We start from the raw sequence: 24,753 nt of genomic DNA on the forward strand, positions 1-24,753 counted from the left end.
TTAAGATCTACATCCATGCTTCATCATGGAGTCATAACTGCTGTCCTGGACTTTGGATTATCTGAAAATGAGTAAGCCCTTGTTCATCACATTGGTTTCAGGTATTTACACATCACATATGTACTTGCAAATATTGAGGAGATGTTAAAGTTGCTTGATAAAGTTCATTTTCATTATTATAGTAGGCAACATTGATATTTAAAATGTACATTCACTGAAATTGGAGACATATTCCTATGATTTTACCAAGCATGATGTTTTTAATAAATAATCCTTCAGTAATTCAGTAAATAAACCACTAGGCTCTTATAAAATAATTTTATTTATTATAATTTACACGGTATAAAACACACAAACATGAATTTTAGCAAACATATATTCTAACTTATTTAGTCCAGGATACTTTGGGTATATCAAAGTGTTCCGTCAAACTGTCCAGGTGCTGATTGAATTTCTCCACTCTCTGTTTGTGTGTCATTTCTGCTTTCTGCTGGATTCTTTGCTTTTGCTGAAATAAATGAAAAAACGTACATTATTGTCAATTTTATTATAGTAATAGTTAAAAACTTTTTGAACACCCAATTCATGGATAAGATAGATATTGGTTGAATAGCAGACTATCAATGTTGAAGGTTGGTCAAAATTCCAGACACTTACATTATGTCCATATTAGAAATGAATTATCACTTGATTTAATGGTAAAGAAAACCTTTGTGAGGAAACCTGCATATCTGAGTTCGTAAAAAATATTTCATCTCAAAGGTGTGTGAAGTCTACCAATTCGCACTTGGCTAGTGCTGTAGACTATGACCTAATATCTGAGAGAAGACCCATGGCCTGCAGTGAGACAGAAATGGGTTGATGATGAAGTTGACATGATTTGATATAGTGCACACTGCTCAGTATCATAGGCTTATTGGACATTATTGTGTGAGAATTGTACAAAAAATACTAGTTGGTAGTAATACAATATAAAAACAAACAAAACATTCAACTATATGGCAACAATAGACCAGACATGGAGGTGGTAATTAGTAATAAGTCATGGACGACACTTTTGTAAGACATAAATCAATTCACGATTGTATCCGCTTTAAGCAGGATGATATTTTTTTTTTTATGAAAATCTTGATTATGTTTGCTCTATATGATTATGTATTGCTCGGGGTTCAACACATCTTCTCCAAGTGATATTGTCATCAATTCACATTAGCAACTAGATCAGTGGCATCTTGAGCCAATATCACCATGAAATGGATAGTAGTATATAACAGGTACCAATGATACAATAATTTTATGTCAATATTTTGATGCAGTATTTCCAGAATGTTGAAGTATTGGTTGGAGGAATATTAAGAAATTTAAAAACTTACCATTTTCTCCTGCATTTTCTGAAAAGCTAATTCCGCTTTAGTTCGAGTATTCTGAACAGTTTGCTGCTTCATTTGCTGTTTTACTTCTTGCTCGAGGACTTTCTCTTTCTCTTTGCTAGCCTTCTTCTTCTTTTTCTTCTTAATTCCAGAATTGTCCTTGATTTTGAGTTGGGCTCTGTTTACACATGCATACTCGTCCTCTTCTCCCATTTTTGTATTAAATGCGCAGATGTTTCTGTAGTATTCTGTACTATACTGAATTTGAATTCTTTTCCACCTTATATTTATAACAGTTGAAAGTTTTAGGAAAGAAAACAATGTCAAAACTCAGAACTCTCAGAAGCAAAACATTCACGACATGTCAAATCGACAGAATGAATTAGTCATTCCGTATTTGATTGACATTAGTCATTCTTGGTTTTTAAATACTTTGACCAAAGTGATTAATGTGCATACAACCAAACATATAATTTTATTGCTATTTATTTATAACAATTTTTTATATTATTTATAAATTTGGCATATATAAAACAAATTTTATACATACATTTATACTTGTATTTTATGACTTGTATTTTTATTATTATTTTTTAAGGAATGTTTTGTTTTATATATCAAAAAACAATACTAATAAGGGTCAATATATAGTCTGCGACGTGGTGAGTCCCTGAGAGAACTGTTTACCACTATACAATACGGTACATAGTCAATACATCTATGAAAATATTATGTATATAAGAAAACACACTGATATGTTTGAAAAAAATAGTAACCACCATAACTTTAATACTAGAATTAGAAATAAATTAGCAATTCCTAAACATAGATTATGCAAGGTGGCTAGATCTTTTATGGGTAACAGTATTCGCTACTACAATAAAATACCTGACCACATTTTGAATCTCACAGAAAAAAAGTTCAAACATGTCATTAAACAAACGCTATGTAAAAAAGCGTACTATAAACTAAGTGATTATTTGACTGACAAAACGGTGTGGTCTGAAGTAGTTCCAGCTCCACATGTACCATTAGGTTAAGTTTAACATTGTAAAAAACATTTTTTTTTTAAAAAAGATGTGTGTTATGGAGTTTCTTTCGCCGCTTCTTCTCCATAACGAAACACCTTGTGAAGTGGTGGTAGTTGTATTGACATTCAAAAAGTGCTCTGTAAAGAACCTATTTTGAATAAAAAAATTGATTTGATTTGATTTTTGATTTAATATTTGTTTTGAAATGGATGTTGTAAACTATCATGCACTGCTATGAACTTTGTTACTATTGAGTCTGTCTGTATAGTAATTATAATCTGATTGCTCGACTTGGCGGGGGCGCTGCCGTCAAGTGTAGTGTAAGCCCCCAGATAGTATTGAATATAGCAGATGTATAGTCGGGTTGATTATAAAAATAACTTTATGTAGTTGTTACTATTAGGTGAACTGCATTCTCATTAACTACTTCTAATTAACTATAAGAGATTATGGGATTCTCGGTGGTAGTTGCTCTCAAGACTTAGATACGACGTCAAGCTGGCCCAAGGCGTACCGGAATCGGCGCAGTAATGAAGAAAATTACGAAGATAAAATCAATTGGTAAAAAATAAAATACCTATATCCATGGTCGGACTAATTCAATTTATTTCAATATTTATGCATTGTGTATTCATTAATTCATACTAAAACGTAGTATTTGGCGAATTTTCTTGCTATTTTGGTGCGATTCGACTTAATAAAGGTATTAAGTCAGCGGTGTTATATCGTTCGTAATCAAAATGATTACAGGAGATCACCCATAACGTTCTTTCGCTAGCAAGGGTGACTGGAGACACAGCTCTTAACACGATCGCATTAACTCACTGGGGTGGCGGGCAGGTTGTAGCAAATATCATAAATAAATATGTGATTGTTCGCGACAAAAGAGCGGGAATGAATAGTATTTCTTGGCGTTATCGGCGTAGCGCACGCGCTCCGCCCGCCGCCGACGCGTACGGCCCCGAGATTAGTTCGATTTGGGGCCACGTGGCGCCACGTGCGCTTTGCCTACCCGCCAAATAAGATTAACGGATTTGCACACTACAGATTGCACACGAATACGCAGGAAGTGTAAAGTGAAACGCCGGTAATGAGATCGCTTTGTGGAATCGCGCGATATGACAATCTTATTAACTTTTCTATTTGTAGCTTAAGCCTGCAATAAAAAATATATAATAAAAATGATATCTATATAATTTTAACAAATTATCAAAAAAGGACAATATAAATGGTACAATATTAAATTACGCCTTTTTTTCATGTAGAGACACTAGGTTATATCTTACTTAAAATATTTCTTTTTGGTTCTTTTTAAGTCGTATACCTCAAATTGACCAAACCTAATATCGTAAAGGTCGTAAGGCAGTGAACAATTCTATCTTAATATCCCATAAAACATCGTAATAAGAGTAATAGTGGCTTTCTAAGCCGAAGGGGCTGTCGACACGTGCGCTCTGATAAGAGTGGCCTTATCTTTCCACCAACCACCGATCAATCTGGCGACCTTGGCTGTGTTGCAAGGTTACGTGAACTTACGTGATTGCATGGTGCCTTAGCCATTAATAATGCAGTGTATGTATAGGTAAATCAAGTTGGTGTGTTGAGGTAATTATATCAACATTAAATGACTTAAAGGTGGTAGAACTTGTGGCGAGCCACGCCCTCGCCGTCACGACATTTTTTTTATACAATATTGGTGTAAAGGAATTTTAGTTTGAAAGGTGTGGTATATAATACAGAGGTATACTGTCATTACTATTTAGTTCGTAAGACAACTCAAGACCATGCATCTTTAGCCGATCACAGATAGGATACAAATACTTTTGGAGGTTGATTGCAAATGTCCATGGCCGCAACAATCGCTTAGGTTACCTAGTTAATGCATGTTGCATTATTAATTTTATTTCAAGCAAAAAAAATTCACAATATTTTTAAACTGCAATATACCTATTACAGTTGTAGGTACTTATTTTGCTTGTTACAAAGTGTTATAATATATCCTAATGACCCCATGCTAAACATGAATTTTCAAAATCAGAGGTAATTTATAGTTATAAAATTCCAAAACGTGTTAAGACCATAACAATGGACACTTGACTTCGCATTGGCTCGTGCGAAAATCTTCGGCTTAGAGAGTCACATTAGCCGAATAAATCTGAATAAATCGTCACTCTAGAGAACAATGGTCGGCTCTAATGGACATTAATACAGCATTAGCTGTAAGGGCGACGGCACACGCCAGCGACGCCTTGTTTGCTAACTGCCCTAATCCGCTATTTGTATGTGGGCGCACCATGTTGTGCTGGGAGTGTTGGGACGGTGGATATAGATTAAGTAAAATTCGTCCGTTCTAGGATATAATTCATTATGTATAAAAAGAAATATATATGATGAATTTATGCAATGTCCTAAATAAATTGTAACAAGTAAGATAGAAAGAACCTTGTCAAGATACCCATATATGAAATCGCATTTTAAATATTAGTTTTTTGAAACAAATGTTACAGGAATATGGAATTTCATCATTTTATAAAAAAAATTAATTATAATGAATTTTCGAATAGTAGAAATCTTTCAAGAGTAATTACTAATTACATTCGATTGTGTTTTTTTATTGGAGAGCAGCTGGCACATTTGCTAATTAATTAAACAAATAAAATGTACATATATGCAATGTTTTACCGATAATGATTTTCTCTTTACATACGAAAGCATTTGCATAACATTAAATTTCGAGCAACTAGCTTATCCGTCTAGTCCAGCGAGTTTGGTCACCCTACTCTATTGCAGAACGTCGCTTTGACTTCTGAGAGGAAATCCTTTTCCCACGAGCTTTATTCAAACATATGTAAAGCGTATGATGGATGACGCCTACGCCGCCCTAAACGGGGGTTAGCCGTTTAAATCACAATCATGTGGCCCCAATCATTTTTTCGCCGGTCATTCAGACTATAGTCGAAATTTATAATGTAATGTATACCGCGCGGAGTTAATTCGATGAAAGAGTTTAAACGACACACGACGAAAAGATTGCGCTTTTTATTGTCGCGTACTCAAGGGTATAGAATTTCGAGTTTAACTCTACATCCCCTGGGAATGACGATAAAACATAAAATTGTTTAATTTCCCGCATTCAATACGGAAAGTTAATTTTATTACTGTTATCCAAAGCTTTAAGTTGTTTTGTTCTGAGTTAGACAAATATGTCTCGAATACATTGTGCAAATGAAGATACCTACTCATAAGACAAAAATCCCGAACGAGCTTACAGTCGGCGGAGGCTCCAAAGTTTTCCCATTACGCAGCTCGCAGACATTAACGGTCTCTGGGGTTCATTAAAATTTGTCAGCTTGTCGTATAGGAGCGACTTCCAAATGGATGTAGAAACTTCTCTAAGTGAAACTCGGCTGACGTAAAAAGTTGCGGGATTTGACTTGCCAGTTTTTTCGACGCCATCAATTTCTCAGCCCGTCAAGAAGATTTTTCGCACTCGTAATGCGGAAAAAGAGTAATTTAAGTTTTCCAGAAGAGTCGTTGCGTAGGAATTATGATCTTTGTTCGAAACTTTGATTGATTTACGAAATTTTCACTAACTGCCCGTCTCAATATTATGATCGAGCTGTTTAAAAAGTTTCTTTAACATTTTATTACATAAGTAATGAAAATGTGATGTAGGTTGGTGCTACTGATGTAAATAAAGGTATTTATTGAATCATAGTTGGTATAGGTACTTCGATTTTAAATCATGAGTAGATAGATAAGATGAGTTTTTCTCGTGTTTCTTTGCAAATAGGTATGAGTTTTCTTTAAAAATGAGGAACGGAGTAAGTACTAACACTATTATATTCACGAAATACCTCATAAATAAGAAACCCATCTAGTTCCTAAACTACGAAGAGTTGCACTACCTTATTGCTTACTAAATTACAAGGGAAGAAAAAGAAAAAAAAAACAGTTCTCAAACTATGCGCCTGCCGCTTAAATGGCTGCAATCAGTTTCTCGGCCACCCTCGACCAGGCGTCATTGTGCGTTTATGATCGAGGGGGTTAAATGTACCCCGCCGAGGGTGACAAGAGCGATAGTTTAGCTTTAAATAACAGATGTAATTGTGTTCGAATGGGTGCACGCGAAACCGTCCCGGATGTCACCGAACTTAAATTATTCTTTCCAGAGATAATTGTTTAGTTTTATTTGTATCAGTAAATGAGAGTGTATTTGCTAAATAGTGATAGTTAATTGGCATGAATGGCTCAATGTGAAATCCAAGTTCAAACATAGTTATATCTTTCCTTTGTTATGTATATGTTAAACTGAGATAAATTGATGAAAATAGGAAATTGAAAAGACATTCTCTTATGGCTAGCTGAACAATTGAACACCCAAATTTTCATATTTTTTTCAATGTTGTGTCCATAATCCATAGATTAGTAATCATGATTCAAAACTTGAAACTCTTTTTATTTTGAGCGAAGATTCATTTATCTAAATTAGTTCTGTTTCAATTTGTCACTTATTTACGTAATTTTAGTTTCATATTTTAATTGGTATCTAATATTAATTTATCCATAGTTTAAATATAACCTAAAACAAAATCAAGCACGGATCGTAATTGCCATGTATCTATTTTAATTAAACGTTTATTTATGAGGGTGTAAGCTGTAATCAAGGGAGGCAATGTAACCCGAGATACCGGTAAATCAAATCATAATGTGGGGTAAGATGCAGCTTCGTAACATGGGGTGGTGTTCTGAACTGAATTGAACAATATTAAATCTGGATATAAACAGGATAAATACAGTCCACCTGATGGTAAGTGATTACTGCCGCCCATGGACATATGTAATCAACCACGGATAAGATTAGTTACCTTCCTAAGGTCGGTCACTAATACGCCGCTACCCCTGAGGTCTAAGCTGGAACGTCTCGGAAAAGTATGTCTCCCTTACCACACCGTTCAAACCAGAAGACAGCAGCGCTTGACACTACTGTTAATAGGCAGAAATAGGTGTGCCTGTGATGCCGCCGGAGTTGAATCATAAGGGGTTTTACCACCTTTATTATAAAAATAATTACAATTATTATAAGAAGAAAAACAACGACTGCTTAAATGTTAAAATATTGTATATGTAACTTATATTATTTTAGATGTATCCACCAACAACTCTTATGTAAAAAAGATCCGACAAGCAATCCTATAGGAAAAAATACGAAAATAAAGAAAAATAGAAGGTAAGTAACCAAACTTATATTTTCCAATAAAAATGGAAGTGTTTGTGATTTACATAATTTATAAATTTTGGAAATTATTGAACCAAGTTAGACTTTCAATCTTATATATTGGTAAAATTACGGAAATATAAAAATAAATGTGTAAGTATAATTATGTTTATAGAGCGATACCCTTATAGTTATATTTACGACTATAGTTAAATCACATCTGCTATTAATTATATTTCTAACTATTACTTCGTACGACTTTACTAATAGACTGCCACACCTTTAATACGCGAGTACACTTAATTAGATATCCAATTATAAATTAAAGTAACCTAATTACTATTTAACTGAAATTAATGGCTAAAAATAATGTTATGTTCAGTAATTAAAACCGTTTTTGGACCGGTTCAGTATTATTATTGTGTTATTTATTTGATATTTATTAAAAAAATTGTTATAATTAAAATGAAAATAAACATTCGCAATTTTTTTTATATAAACGAGGAAACGATGCCTATATTTTATACGTCTAAAGTCACTCATTTTAAGTTTTTTTTTTTTCTGTAGGTACCTACTTTGGTAACTTCAGAATAACTCACTCTCACTTTCCAACTTATTTTGAGTCGGAGACTGGAGTACCTTTGAGATTATTCGCAAACTAACCTAATACCAAGACATAAAATATCTGTTTAATTGCATTTATTTACACTTTTTTATGTTGCACTAAGTATGACCATCTTATTTTAATAATGTGTAAGATTATGTCTTACACGTTGGCAGACTAGTAGGGTGTACAGAACACTAGAAAAATATTTGGTATCATGATTAGACAATAGAACGTAATGTTTGTCGCTTGAAATGTCATACAAACGTCATTTAGACAGACTAGGGATGAGCACAACTGGGAGCATAGACAATAGACACGCGTCGGCCACGCTCGGATCAAACCGCACTAATTCACACTTCCTCACACACGGATATTGGGTGTCATGTGATCGTCTATATTTTTATTTATGTTGAAGAATAGCAAACGAGGACAACCTTATATGGAATGTATCAGTGTGTGTTGCATCAGTTGCTCATAACGTTCATTTAGTTATAAAAGTATTTTTATTTTTTGAAATTGAAAAAAAATGTAGGCACGCAGCCCTGGATTAACGATTTTCGAGGCGAGATTATTCAAACACCTTCAGCAAAGTTCATCGCAACTTTATATTGCAAATAATTATTGCTATTTAGTTTCAATAGGCGTAACTTTTATATCGTGATTTTTAGTTTAGAAAATAATAATGTTATTTCCCTATAAGTCAAATGTTCTGAAACATATCTATAATGCCCTCTTGTAGAATAGTTTTTAGGATTCCGTACTCAAAGGTTAAAACGAAACCCTCTGCGGTCTGTTCGTCTGTCGTTGGGCTTTATCTCTTAAATCGTAATAGATAGACACTTGATTTTTTTACAAACGATGAATAATGGTGGTCGCTATAACGAGAAATACTAAAAATTAATAAATAATTATAGTTCAAAAAACTAAAAAACACGCTTTTATGATAAAATCAACTAAAAAGTAGAAAATAATTTTCAATCTAAGAATCAATTAAGGAACAGTAAATAGTATAATTGTGGAAAAAGTGTGGGGTGCTTTTCGAACCTGATAAATGGAGCACCCCACACTTTTTCCACAATTATACTATTTACTGTTCCTTAATTGATTCTTAGATTGAAAATTATTTTCTACTTTTTAGTTGATTTTATCATAAAAGCGTGTTTTTTAATTTTTTGAACTATAATTATTTTTACTACAAATATTTAATTTATAATCTGCCTATTACCTATAAGGAGTAATAACTGTTTCATATCATTTCAACGCAATAATTTCCTCATAAATTATATTTGATGATATAATAAAACGACATATTAACTTCAAACCAGATGTTCCTCTTGTTCTATCGCGAATAAATAGTGAGTGTTAACAAACATTACAGAAGGTCCGTAGGTTTAATTGTGCTAGTTTAGTGTACCCTAGGGTCAAGTGTAGGGTTGTCGATTTCACTTTACCAAAGCATTACTACGCAATACTATTTTACAACAATCAGTATAAAATCGCAGAAATTCTTTATGAAAAACACATTCGTTCGTTCTTTAGGAGTATCGTACCTACCTATGTGAGAATAAAGTGTTCAAATAGAATGATTATGTGAATATTAAAATACACAGGTACCTATTATTTTTTTTATACGTCAGATATAATCTTTGAAATTAATTAATAATTTATTGAGCGGCATTAACTGTCGCATTGTTCAAAATTGATATAGCTTGCATATGAAATCGAAATCTTTAGTAAAAGTTATCAACCCTAGTTATAGGGTTGGTATATTTAGGGTGTCAAAGAGACATTTGTTTGTGATGTTCGCGTGGTTTTCGCACATTGTCCATTGCGTTTTGCTTGCTTTTATTGTGAGCACGATTTATTGCTTTGCGCAATAGATACATGTGATGTTTTCACTGTCGCAATAACATCTATTAAATGGCAGTCATAGTGGTTTGGAGTCCCCTTACACTGTTCCAAGGTTAAATCTTTGGCGCGACTATGATTTTCTTAGGCGCTTAATAGATATTAAGTAATTTTCTCTTCTTTAAGCGTGATGGAAAATTCCGAGCAAAATCATTTTTTTTATAATAAAGGAGTAGCAGACGAGCATTAGCATGAGTTGCTACTGCCGCCCATGGAAATCTGTAATCAATTCCAGATAGAGATATTCCTACCTGAGGTCGGCCACAGATGCGCCGCTACCCTTGAGGACTAAACTGGCATGCCTCAGAAAAGTATGTCTCCCTTACCACACCCTTAAAAACGGAACATAGCAGCGCCTAACTCTGCTGTTATTAGGCAGAAATAGGTTTGGCGGTGGTGCCGCAGGAGTCCAACCACAAAGGGCTCTACCACCTTCCGAGCATACCCGTTCTCTTAGAATTCTTTGAAGACGTGTGAAGTCTACATTTCCTTATTTGGCCAGCCTAATCGTTAAACCCCTGGAATTTTAAGAGAAGAAGTTTGCTCAGCAGTGGAATAGTAACGGACTAAAGACTTTCAGCGATTGTATAAAGTCATAATAAATAATATATTTTATAAGAGCATAAATATGATATTAAACGCATAATTTTAACGAATGAATTCAAATTGGTACTAATTGCCTTTTTCTGGTTTATTTTTATAACAAAATGGGGCAACAAATTATATAATAGATACCTACCTAATTATGTTCACATAATTTAACTTTCAGGGTTAACGTTAATAATTCTAATACTTAAGTGTTCAAGTGAATCGTATTTAGAATAATAATTAATTAGAGTGAAAAAGTACGTAAATGGCAACCGGTAATTAAAAATATTTTGCTATTTTGGAACTTACTAATCTAAACAGTTCGTACGAGTAATTTTTACGTCCTTACAACTTTATCTATTAACGAGCTTTTGCCCACGGCTTCGCTCGCGTTACGAAGTAATATTTTCATCCCCTATTTTATCCCCTTGGGGGTAGAATTGATCAAAATCCTTTCTTAGCGGATGCCTACGTCATAACATCTACCTTCTTGCCAAATTTCAGCCAGATCCGTCCAGTGGTTTGGGCTGTGCGTTGATAGATCACTATGTCAGTCAGTCACCTTTGAGTAATATATATTTAGATTACATTACCTTACCTATTGAGTGAATCTGATATGGAATAGGACTTTCATGAACCTAAAGATAGTATTTGGATTAAAAAAATCAGGAAACGCACGTAAATCGCGATACAAGTAGCTATTATAGGTATACACGCCTACTTAGACACTTAAGACTTTTCTGCAGTAATAGAAGACTAAGTAACAACATCTTTCAGTGAGTTTTTATAAGAAGTAGCAGACGATAATTCAGCCTACCTGATGGTAAGTAGGTGGTAATTACTTTTCGTAGATATTTCTATTCAAATCTATATAGAACAAGGATTGTACCTGAAGCCGATTACCACTCCCGAGAACTAATGTAGTCGCCTTATATGTCAGTCTGGATGCACATTTTTTTTTTTATAATATAGGAGTAGTAGACGAACATGCAGTCCACCTGATTGTAAGTGGCTACTGCCGCCCATGGACATCTGTAATCAACCCCAGATAAGATAAGATATTCCTACCTGAGGTCGGCCACAGATGCGCCGCTACCCCTGAGGACTAAGCTGGCACGCCTCAGAAAAGTCTGTCTCCCTTACCACACCCTTCAAACCGGAACACATCAGCGCCTAACACTGCTGTATAAATGAACTGCACGTAATCAATCTACTACATCGACGCCCAGCTTTGACTCTGGTAGATCCTGCTTTCTATGTGTCTAATAGTGAGCTTGAAGTTGTTGACATAAATACCTCTCTAACAACGATCGATATTGCACAAACATAATATCACATAGTCAAGTAATTAGGCGAGGAACGCACGAGGCGGGGGACCGGAACCGGAAGCGCGCCGGAGATGAAGCCGCGATACAATATCCGGTTAGACGCCATTTCCGCGCCGTGTGTGGATGCCTTTACGCCTGTAAATATAGTTTCAGGATACTTTCAAGGTATTTAATTGAAATTTGATTACTATGAAAAAGTTATGTTTTTGGAAGCTGCAAACCAGCTTACGTCATCTTATGTGTACCATCATATAGATTCTGCTAATGAACATCAATATAAGAAGACTCCTACGTCTGACCAAAAAAAGTGTTAATTTCTTCGCTCGCATCGTTATAGTTAGAATTAATGAAATTAATGAGAACTATAAAATAGTTTTTGTCAACTTAAGTACCTACTTACGGACATTAATTTCCTTAAAAATTAAGTTTAAATAAATAATTTGATTGCGATATCTCTTGTTTGCTATTGGGTTAATAATAAATTTGCTACGAATTGCTACGAATGAAGGTAAAAATATCTTTATATCACGGCGTGCGTAAATGGACGTTTTTACGCACGCTTCGCGTGCGCAAAACCCCCATTTCCGACCCCGTAATATAAAATTTTATACAACACGCGGACGAAAAATGTTTTTCTGACTCGTGTGATTGCAGTCCTCGCCTGCGGCTCGGCCTGCAAACTCACACTTGTCAGAAAAAAATTTTTCGTCCTCGTATTGTAATGTACTATTCTACAACGTGACGTACTAAATAAGAACCAAAGCGGACAATCCAAGGAGAACAGCGCGGTATTACTAGTGTGCCAATAGACTCATGATGACGATAAAGCACATCTCAGTCCCGTCACCATCTCGACCGTTACCTCGTCGACACTTCAGCCGCCTTTGTTCCTGCTACGGTATACGCTGTCTGCTTTTGTATGTTCACTTCACTACTACTTCTTTGCTTATGGATTGCGGTAGATTTAAATAATGGAAGGATAATTTATATTTTTTTAATATGCAGTATTTGAATAAACAGATGCAAACAAGAGTCATGGTTAATCGAAGCAGAACCGCGCGTTATTGCTAGTGTGCAACCAATAAGCTACTTCAATAGACACATGATGACGATAAGGCACATCTCAGTCCCGTCACCATCTCGACCGTTACCTCGTCGACACTTCAGCCGCCTTTGTTCCTGGGGAGCGGGATTGTTCCCCGATTGAGCGGTTAAGCGATTTTGTGAGTGCGCGCTGAGTGAGCTACGGTATACGCTGTCTGCCTTTTATGTTCACTTTACTACTACTTCTTTGCTTATGAATAGCGGTATATTTATATAATGGAGGCGATCATTTCCCATTTTTTACGTATGTAGTACCTAATTGAATAAAGAGATCCAAACAAGGGCCAAAATGCTTAATCCAAGCGGAACCGCGCGCTAATGCTAGTGTGTAACCATTAGCTATACCAATAGGCTCGTGATGACGATAAGGCACATCTCAGTCCCGTCACCATCTCGACCGTTACATCGTCGACACTTCAGCCGCCTTTGTTCCTGGGGAGCGGGATTGTTCCTCGATTGAGCGGTTAAGCGATTTTGTGAGTGCACGCTGAGTGAGCTACGGTATTCCCTATAGGCCTTTTTATAATCACTTCACTTACTTAAATCACTATGACTGTGTATGAAAAATTATTATAATTTCTTAATACGTTAATAATCTCTAAGCCTACAATTTTAGCGACATAAGAGGAAACCACATTTAAAATAATACATAGTACATTCCCGAAACTACTAGCCTACTACTACTTATCTATTTAGGTACTAATATAGCTTCTTTTTGTAAATAGGAACCTACTTGGATACAAGATCTATGTTAATATTACTTTCACTATTACAAACCTACGTCCGTTACAGACGTATTATACCACTCGTACGTTATTTCAACGATCAAATATTGATAAGGCAGTTAAAACCCAACTTCTGTTACGTTCAGTGTAACGTATTCATATTCTAAACCCAAAAGTTATAATTGAAATGTTTCACTCCGCTACTCCACAGTAAACATGTCTATGTAAATCATAGAGAACATGTAATAATAATTATTCGGTTGCGATAATACAGATTTAGATAGGCTCTGGCGGCGAGATAACCTCTTACATAGCTCACAGCACATAGCGCCTACTCTCCCCTAAGTACCGACAACATAGAAATATTAAAATTTATGATACGTAATTTTTTTTTTTATTTATTTCATATTGGTACTTGTAATTATTGAGATTATTTGTATATAGTATAGATATATATAATCTACATATAGTAGTATATAATGAGAAGTAAATAATTTATAGGCGCACTTTATAAACTAGATTAATACCCATTTCAATCATTTAAGTCTTACAAAAGCCCTTAATGATAATTTAAATTAATTTGTTTTTTGTTGTTGGAAAGTTGTTTTTCGCTAATAACCGAATCATTATAAACTAAAACTATTTAGCAAAATTTAATGGGTTTTTGATTAACCTGTCAATTGTAAGCAATATATAAACTCAAATTTGTTTGGTACACAACATACCATTTCAATCTTTGGAACAGTGAAGATATTTAAACAATCAAACATAGTCATGAAATTCGTAAGTTTATTGTTGTAGTGTTTTGTTACTTACTTACTTACATTTGTGAAATATGTTTCATTTATCGATTCGGAAAACCTCTCCGTTTTCTCGTTTAATAGTGTTTTCATTGACTTTAAAGTATTATTTATCATACTACAAATTATTAATTGTAATACTATCCCAGTTATGTTCTTTCATGGAACGGAATAAGAATAATAGCTAACTTAAGTAACGTAACAGACAATTTGTAAATTAACCGGTACATTTCATATAATCTAAACATGCTTATGATATATGTCGATGATATTGTAAAATGTATACTAAGACAATATATTATTTTTATTTACAGGTCATAGTATTAGTATGTTTGGTATCAGTGGCTTGGAGTGCACCCACCGTCTCAGATAAAAAGCTACTTCGATTACTACCAGCGGTACTGCATGAAGAAGTGCATGATGAATTTGGCCAGTATTCATTCCGCTACATCACCGCGGAAAGTGAGTTCATTTTCACAGACTGATTACCTACTATCTTACTTTAGAGTATGTCTTAGAATTAAAATGTTCAGGATTTTTTTTATAATATAGGAGTAGCAGACGAGCATGCAGTCCACCTGATGGTAAGTGGCTACTGCCGCCCATGACATCTGTAATCAACCCCAGATAGGATTAGATATTCCTACCTGAGGTCGGCCACAGATGCGCCGATACCCCTGAGGACTAAGCTGGAACGCCTCGGAAAAGTCTGTCTCCCTTACTACACCCTTCAAAACGGAACACAGCAGCGCCTATCCCTGCTGTTATTAGGTAGAAATAATTGTGGCGGTGGTGCCGCCGGAGTCGAACCACAAAGGTTTCTACCACCTTCACCTTATCTGTTATGTTTTCTAAGTGGTCGTTGCTCTTAATTTATTGCTAAACTGTTAAGTTGTAGTTCCCACATTACATTAAGATATTTAAAAATTTAGTACGGTGTTGCAATAGGTACCTACTATATACCTATTTATAATGTCAAAGTACCTATACTTGAAGTAAAGCTTTGTTTCTTCCAGAAGACTGGTTAGACATCTTGTGATATTTTAAATATTCAATATTCATTAAATTTCCAGATACCATAGTATCAGAGAGAGGGCGGCTAGTTTCCACTAAGGATGGAGATTCTGTTCTGGAGATTGAAGGTCAGTACCAGTTTATTGGAGACGACGGGAAGACCTACGTGACGAGCTATAAGGGCGGACTAGACGGCTTTCACGTCGAGGTGGAGCATCTGCCCAAGTCCGTACCAGTGCCTACAGTAGCTTAGAACAATAAAGTAATTTAAGTGAAAAAAAGCTGTTTTCTTCTTCTTCTACAAGGTAAAAATAAAACCTTTTTTGTCAAACGTCAGTAGTTTGGTAGAATCAACTATCAAGTTAATTGTTGCATGTAATTTGTTTGCAAGTAAATTTTAGTTCTACAAACTATAACTTTTATGACAAAAAATGTAATAGATGTTACGTTACAATTTTCAAAGCTGAATAAAGTAAAGTAAATAATTTCACGAGCAATAACAAAGTATGTAGTATTTTCACATAAAATTTTCGCGAATGTTTTTGTTGACGGTACTTGCCAGATTTCTGAAAGGATCCAAGGAGGGTGGCGAGGCCTCGAGGATGCGCCTGGGGCGGGGGACGGGCCGTGACGTCACGTCCTATCTCGGCGGCCATCTTGGATTATCTCGTCGCACCTGCGGGGCGCGGGGAGGCTGTATCGACCGAGCCGCTTGTGCACATTTTTCAGGGAAATCTTAATACTTAATGCCTTTTTGATCTGCCTTTGCGTCTCGAAAACGTAGTACAAAATATTTGTTTGAGATTAAATCTTATCGTTGGCGGTATCTGCATTGAATTACATATAGATACAAGTACGCGCTAGATAGATTAATTAACTAATTTAAAATATTACAATCTCATAGGATATATCATTTAGTATATCTGTCGTACTTTTTGTAAGCATGAACATGTATGTATCTTTTTCTAGGCTTGATAATGAGGGGATAATGACGGTATATTATCTAATTTATAAGTATTTCATCGTTGAGTTGGTCTTTAAGTTATAGCTCCAACACGTGTCGTAGTACAGTGATATATAGACATAACAGATATAGTTTGAAGGTGGTAAAACCCATTGTGGTTCGACTCCGACGGCACCACCGCCACCCCTATTTCTGCCTTATAACAGCAGTTTTAAGCGCTGCTGTGTTCTGGATTGAAGGGAGACATACCGTTTCAAGGCGTTTCAGCTTAGTCCTCAGGGGTAACAGCGCATCTGTGGCCGACCTCAGGTAGGAATATTTTATCCTATCTGGTGATTACAGATGTCCATGGGCGGCAGTAGCCACTTACCAACAGGTGGAGAGCATGCTTGTTTGCTTCTCCTATATATATATATATAATAAAAAAAACAGTACATACAGCTTAAATTCAGTCATAGCAATGTTTTGCCTGAAGACTGTTGGAACGCGTCTATTAGTAGTATTAGTACGTGTATCTTCCTTACAACATCCTTCAAACTAGAACAAGGCTTAATACTATTGTTATCGGACTGAAATAGATTTGCCCCTGATGCCTTTGGATTAACCATGACGCGTTTTACGATACTTAAATAAGTATAGAGGTTTTTAGTCTTTATGAAACATTAATTAAAAAAAATCGCCAAGTACGAGTCGAACATTTACTTATTAATTATATTTTACTTATTTTTATAAAATAAACATACAAAATATGTTTTATTGTTCTTATTTGTACTTATTATAATAGCAGTTGTAATAGTAAACGGTTTGTAAAAAATTCTACTGTCTTCCTAGTAGGGTTTAACTATTAGATCGAAAAATGCCGCTTTGTTGTATGGAGACCGCCTTAAAATTCAACTTTATTTTATTTTTTGTATTTGTTGTTATAGCGGCCATCGTTCCACCATCACCGCCACCGCATCCTCAGTAAAAAAAATCAAGTGTCTAATCTATTCCGTTTTTACCCTTTGGGTACGGAACCCTAATAGAGACAATGGCGCTACATTGTCTTAAGAACTTTAATGTAATGTAAAACATAAAATATATATTTAACGTAATGAATATTACTGGTACCTTAACAAAAAAGTGTTTACGCCGATTAAGATTCATTTCCCTATCCCTACAAGAAAGGCGTTTACATTAAGCTCACTTCATTCCGATAACAGGAAATTTAATTATTTTAGAGGAAATTGAAGGATCGAACATGTAGAGAGCGATCGTTTGGAGTGATACTGAAATGGATTAATAAATACCAGTTAATATTCCGCGGTATCATGGTCACACTTGTTTTTTAGAATCAGTGTTGTTGGTGTGTTCTGATTGTAAGGGTACCAACCCCTTCAAGGCAGTTTCTGTATATGAAGCTGAAACTAGTCTATTATTATTTAGTATGTCGGAACAGGATGGCCGAATTAGTTGATTTTGTATGTAATTCCCGAACCGACATCTTTGTTACTTCATATTTGTCAGGATAATTATGATACAGGTATCACGTATACAGTCACAGATATTCTTATCACTAGCTTATGTCTCTTAACTCAATCACTGGTAATACTTTACATAGTCCCTAAATAACTTTACTGAGAATATTCTAATTAATCCAACTACAGCTAAATGGACACTATCAAAACGGAGACAGTTCGTCGGTGCGCGCAAGTCAACTTCACTCGTCGGGTCTCAAGTCGCTCTCTATGCGTTCGTCCCTTACGACCGCCGCACCGAGACTCTGTCGAAGCTCCACCAAGTGCTTTAGGTGTAGCTTGTGTTCTGAAGTACCCATTTTATGACGTCACAAGTGACCACTCCGACAAGTATATTTGTTCTTTTTTAAATGAATGTAGTATAGGAGCTTGCAGGCCATCGGATACGAAGCTGTGGCGTCACGGCTGCCGATGGACATCTGTTGCAGCAATTTCAAATAGAATTGGAGTTTCACCTAATGTCTCTTATAGTTACGTTACTATTTCTTAGGACGATGTGGAAACGCCTCGTAGAAGAGTTTCTCCCTTACCATACGGAATACACTAGAACACAGAAATAGGCTTGGCGGTGGTGTCTTCGAAGTCGAACCACTAAGCATGCCATATTTAGACAATGTTTATTAATTTAATTGTACAGGATTCTTGTATCGGAATCATCTATCTCGATTTAAATTGTAAGGTTTGTAGACCACAGCAGAACGTAATGATCAGTAAAACCATAAACATTAACTAGGCAATAGTGTATTAAAATTCAGCGCGCACACACGCACGTTTTGTTATCTGTCTGCGGCAGTTTGAACTGATATAATCTGTGGCCCCTTCCTCCCCAGTCTTTGTACTAACTTCAAACGATGATCCCTCTGTTTACAAAGACCTATCGCGTTCATTTTTACTCACTCCACGAGAGTAGTGATGCTTCCTGAAAAATATCGATTTTTAAATCGATTCGATCGATGAAAAGTCGTGACACATAAACAAGAAGATCGTGTAATCGATCTCCGTTTTATGTTATCGATGTTTTGGGATCATCAGCAAAGACAATTAGGAGATCAATATTAAAAGGGATGTAGCAATTTTGTTATATGTCTTAAAATACACAAAAAATCGGATATCGATTTACTGGTACTCGAGATACCTCCGTTATATCGATTTATGACTAAGTATCGATGTCGTTAGTCTAAAAAATCGATTCCTTGCTTCAACTATCTCAGATACATCCCTACACTCCAGTTTATAAAGACGCCCGCCAAGTAATGGGATGGGAATAATTATTTCTGCGGTCTCCTTCTCTGTGGTTTGTTTATTTCAAAGCAGCGGATCGTCTATTTTAATTGCATTGTCATTTAGCGCTACGATTGTTCACATTAAACTTTATTTACTCAGTTTAAACAGGTGAATTTGAATCACTTAGCTAACCTACACAGATTGGTATACATTGAGTATATCAATTTCAATTGTAAATAATAAGAAATGAAACCAAATAATAATAACCTTATTTAATTTAAAGTAGGTACCTAATTAATCTTCAAATAATAAAAAATCACCTGATTGAGTCAATATTTATAAATAAGTTAGGTATAGTCCCCGCCAAACTACCGCCTGCCTGCTCACAATAATTTCAGAGCGCACTACCGCTAGTCCGCTCTGAAGTTATTGTGAGCAGGTCCAGTCATACAATTTGCTATGTCGACGCGATTCATTTCTATATTCAGAGCGGACTAGCAGTTTTACGCGGACTATACCTAATACAATATTTCTGTATATTAATAATATTATTAGCAAATTAATAAATAATGCGTTACTCGCGAATTAAGTAAAATTAGATTTTGTTTAACAAAACAGAATACACGTTAGTGACTAGGACCATTACATAGGTTACCTATAGGCACATTACATTCAAGAGGCACTTTTTCATTCTCTTTTAAGTTTCACACGTGATAGCAGGATATTGTAGACGAGTAGGTAATAGATTTAAGGGTTTTGGCACAGTGATAAGCCGCGACATTATGTGCTTCACAGGTTAAAACAGGTAGGAAGCCGCGACTTCAAAAGGCACGAACTTTGAGATTGACTAGCGAGATTAACCACGTCAAACCATCGCGTTCGTTCGTTTTAGACGCACTTCAATAAAAAATACAGGGAAATTATCAAGTGGCAATCAACATGTTAATTGCAGACCACCGTCGCGCAAACACTTGTCTGAAACAATGTCATTCGCGTCATTAAGTGCGTGTGCCACAGCTGCGCATGCGCATTCGATGTTCACCAGGGCGCTGTTTTGTTCCGGAAGTGCATCGAGTGGTCGTAAGAGGGTAAACTGAGGCACGTGCTGACGCCCGGTGGTCAGACCACCTTGTTTTCACTTTGAAGTGTGATATAACATTTATGATTTTTATTAATTTTAATATTAAAGCAGAATTAATTTTGAAAGGTGGTATAATCAGTAGATAAGTACCTTAATATGAATCAGTGTATATAATATATATACAACTAGATTTTATAGGTTGGGTAGTTGGAAAGGGAAGGTAACACCTCATCTATTTCTAGCGTGAAGCAGTTTTTGTGCAGAATGACGACAGACTTAAGTATGAGGGCACCATCTTATTGGCAATACTGTGATCTTCAGGTAGAGCCTTTGTTCTATATGGAGTTAGGTACATATTTCTACGTAGTACAGTACTACTAGGTTGTCCGCAGTTTTATAAAAAAATAATTAAATATAGTGGTTTGAAGGTATAGAGCCCTCTGTGGCTTGACTCCGCCGGCATCACCACCACATCTTTTTCTGCCTAATAGCAGCAGTGTTAAGCGCTGCCGTGTTCTGATTTGAAGCGGATAGTAAGGGAGACATACATTTCCGAGGTATTCCAGTTTAGTTTTCAAGGGTAGCGGCGCATCTGTGACCGACCTCAGATACGGAATTCAATCTTATCTGGGGTTGATTACAAATGCTCACGGGTAGCAGTAGCGACATACCATCAGGTGGACCGCATGTTCGTCTATTATTCCTTTATTATAAAAAAGCATATTAATTTATCTTTTATTTAAGTATAGTTTCCGAACGATGTTTAGTTTTAAAAGGTGTTTCTTTAGCACTTACTTAGGCACATTTCACACTAACGATCTTGATAATGTCAATTACGTATAATTCGTCATTAAGATTGTTAAAAAGGTTAATGTATCTTTTTACACCGCACCCAAACAATATCTTTTCGACATCAAATTATTTTCTGTTTTTGAGACATACCGTCAATAGTTTAAGTATCTACAATTACGTACACTTGCCGCAATTGTAATTCCCTACATAGGTTCATTGTCGTATTTCGTAAGTGGTCAATATACATATAAAATACACATTAGTGCGTCATAACAGACAGAAATGGAACTTATAATGGTACGTATGAAACATTTTTAATAATATTATTTTTAGGTTAGTTAAAAACTTAACTATTGAAGTGAGTTGACTAAAATTCCAAGTAGGTTATAGGAAATATTAAAGTAATTAACGCGTAGGACACCTTTCTAATTGGTTTCATTTTAGAATTGGACAGTAAAGTAAATAGTAAACTTATAATAGGTCGAAATTCCTTTTAATTATTATCTTAAAGGACTCTTATAAGAAATTTATAATTTTAGTGAAGAGAATATATTTTTATTAATAATAAATGTGTTATGTTCCGGTATTCAGGCAAGTAGGTTCCTGTTTAATTATAATTTTTGATGTGAAACATCTATAGCCGCACGTAAAACCGATTTCTGGCGTGGCGACGCATGCCGTGGCGTCGCCACGCTATAGGATGGTATATATATACAGTCTATATGCAGTAGTGTGTACGGTGTGGCGACGCGTCGCCATGCGCAAAAATCGTAATATTTTATTTTATCATTATGACATATTTAGTTCCTATCACAATATGTTCTTTTCTGCATATTACTTTTACAAAATAATGTCAATGTTTCACATCTGCCAGGCGTCCCGTGACGGCTCACATTGTTTTTTTTTTATAATAATATATATGTGGAGTTTTATTCTTTTAAGTGCTCTATTCCACTCATTAGTGCACTTTGATCACACACATATGGGCACACACTAAACGGGTTATATGAACATAGCACCTAGAACAGAAACATAAATTCCTTGTCTTTTTTATTTACTGGCGGATTCTTGGTAAATTTGGTTTAACTGTTTTTTTTAAACTTTGTGTTTCACATTCTATACACCCCTGTATGTATTTTAAACCTTTTTATTTTTATATAAACTTTAATTAAAAATACCTTTCTATGAGATTTTAAATGGTTCATGTGACATAATATTACATCTGGATAAAAACAGGTGATAACTTTTTCAACTCTTTTTTTCAGTATCAATGTTTTTACCATTTAATATTCTGAACATAGGATAGCCTTATTGAATTCCAGAATAAATTGATAATAATCGCCTGCTACCAGACCCACATCGTTTTGACAGTTACTGTAATTGACTACAGCGGTGATACCTAAACTTAAGTGAATGTGCTAGCATGTGTAAATTCAATATCGACTAATCTTGGTCCTAAATTTCTATATCAGGTAGAATTAGAAGATAGGTAGGTTAAAATATGACTATGAAAATCAAATTAGTACAAAATTAAGTGCATTGAGGAATTTCGGATGGTGATCTTTTAATAAATATATAGGTAAATTATATTTATATTCTCATTATTCTTTGATGATGGTTGAACGTCTCGGTCTTCCTTAAGCCACCACCGCGACGCTGCTTTATTTTGATTTGAAGGGTACCACCGTAAGGCCAAGACTCTTATAAGAGGCGTTGCAATTAAGTCCTCAGGGATAGCATCGCATCTGAAACACATCTGAGGTAGGACTAATTCTACTTACTCTTTTTAAACAAACGAGCTTTTGCCCGCGGTTTCGCTCGCGTATCGAAGTAATATTTTCATCCCCTATTTTATGCCCTTGGGGCTAGAACTGATCAAAATCCTTTCTTAGCGGATGCCTACGTCATAACATCTACCTGCATGCCAAATTTCAGCCCGATCCGTCTAGTGGTTTGGGCTGTACGTTGATAGATCACTACGTCAGTCAGTCACCTTTGAGTTATATACGAGTATATTTAGATGTTCAAGGCGCTCAGTGGCGGCTAATGTTAGCTTCGCTTACTAAAAGTATGAGTGCATGTTCATTTTCTACTTTTTTATTATAAAAATAGTTAACTTTAGGTTATTTTCAAGTTGAGAACCCAAGCCTAGACCGAGCTCAGCCTCGCAGTGGCAAAGCACGTACGATTCATTTGTAAAGCGCCACGTGGTAACATTTTATAATTTATTAACCCTTACGTTTTCTTACAACCTCCATAAGGTAGGTACTGCTACTGCCACTTAATAAAGTGGACTTGAGACCTGAGTAGCTAATAAATAGACAATTGTAAAACAGGCAAACTTATTATTTAATCAAGACTATTATGGGAGTCGAAGGTAAGTTAAAGAAAATTGTCTTTATTTTATTTAAGTTACCTTTGTTATATTGTATATTCGATTGACAAATAGGTATATAGACAATTGATATAATTATTATTATTTTTAACGCATTTAGTATATTTTTATACGTTTTATGATTACTATTCATATTGAGCAAAAAAAAATCAAACGATATTTTTTCAACTAGTATTCCGGGGCGGATAAAGTAGGACTCTATCATATGATTTCATGATAAAATTAATAGGTATATAAATAGAACCAAACGAACTATTTATGGGCTGGTAATCAAATCACGCCCAAAGCACATGTTATAAGAAACATTACTATAGCGCCCACCATTATCTGATCAGATTAAACACAGAAGCAGATAATGTATCGTTTTGTTCGTGTTTAATGCTTCTGATTACAGATAAAGGTTTATTTTTTATAGAAAAATGACGCCAGTTGAAGATTTGCATATCAAAGGCATTCGGCTCTACTGAGTCACAGGTGTTAAAAAATATGAAAGATAGTCTTTATTCAATACAAGGATTTTTGGTTGTACCTGTTTGGAAATTTTGAAGCAGTAAAAATAAAATCAGCCAAGTGGGAGTTGGGCTCACATTCGTAGGGTCCCGTATCACGGTGTCATTGAAAACTATTATAATTTAAAAAAAAGTGTGTGTGTGTCAGCTACGACGCACGATTGGAGTTTACTCCTTACGAATGATAATTATGATATATATCGAATAGAAAAAAGGGTAGTAAATGAACGCATCTGCTAAAATGATAAGAGAAACAAACATATATCTGTAATTATTCGGATTATTTATATTACTTCAATAATGCGTATTACATAAAGTATGTTACAAAATAATATAAAATAGCGCCATCTAGTGGCAAGTTTTATAAATTGTAAGTTTGCAAGTTTATCAATCTATGTATTTTGGTTCCAAATATTATAATGGTAACTTAATATAATTGTTTATATTAAAGTAAATTTTAATATAATATAATTATTTATATTTAAAACAATGTTAAACGTTTTATAACTTAAAACTTAATAATTATAATTTCTTTGCCATCTATAAAATATCCTTGTTGCAATTTACGGATGAAATTT

At 35.0% G+C, this 24,753-nt stretch overlaps 1 protein-coding gene across 1 annotated transcript; it reads right to left on the reverse strand.

Moving 5' to 3' along the window:
- Positions 1-304: 304 nt before the first annotated feature.
- LOC140750811 (protein FAM32A-like) lies at positions 305-1,622 on the reverse strand. The gene is made up of 2 exons (XM_073084536.1): positions 1,374-1,622; positions 305-508 (listed from the first exon to the last, which is right to left on the reverse strand). The coding sequence occupies exons 1-2, from the start codon at positions 1,581-1,583 to the stop codon at positions 386-388; spliced, it is 333 nt and encodes a 110-aa protein (XP_072940637.1). The 5' UTR covers positions 1,584-1,622; the 3' UTR covers positions 305-385.
- Positions 1,623-24,753: the final 23,131 nt, after the last annotated feature.

This window comes from Epargyreus clarus, unplaced genomic scaffold (genome assembly GCF_041222505.1).
Source record: "Epargyreus clarus isolate Ecla_fem2 unplaced genomic scaffold, WU_Ecla_fem_2.2 ptg000021l, whole genome shotgun sequence".
NCBI classification, from domain to species: Eukaryota; Metazoa; Arthropoda; class Insecta; order Lepidoptera; family Hesperiidae; genus Epargyreus; species Epargyreus clarus.

Bases quoted from the DNA above. Each gene is read 5' to 3' on its own strand.
- LOC140750811 (XM_073084536.1), bottom strand. From the start codon at position 1,583: ATGGGAGAAGAGGACGAGTATGCATGTGTAAACAGAGCCCAACTCAAA. The intron at 509-1,373 runs GTAAGTTTTTAA...CATTTATTTCAG, and splicing joins AGAAAATGCAGGAGAAAATG to CAAAAGCAAAGAATCCAGCA.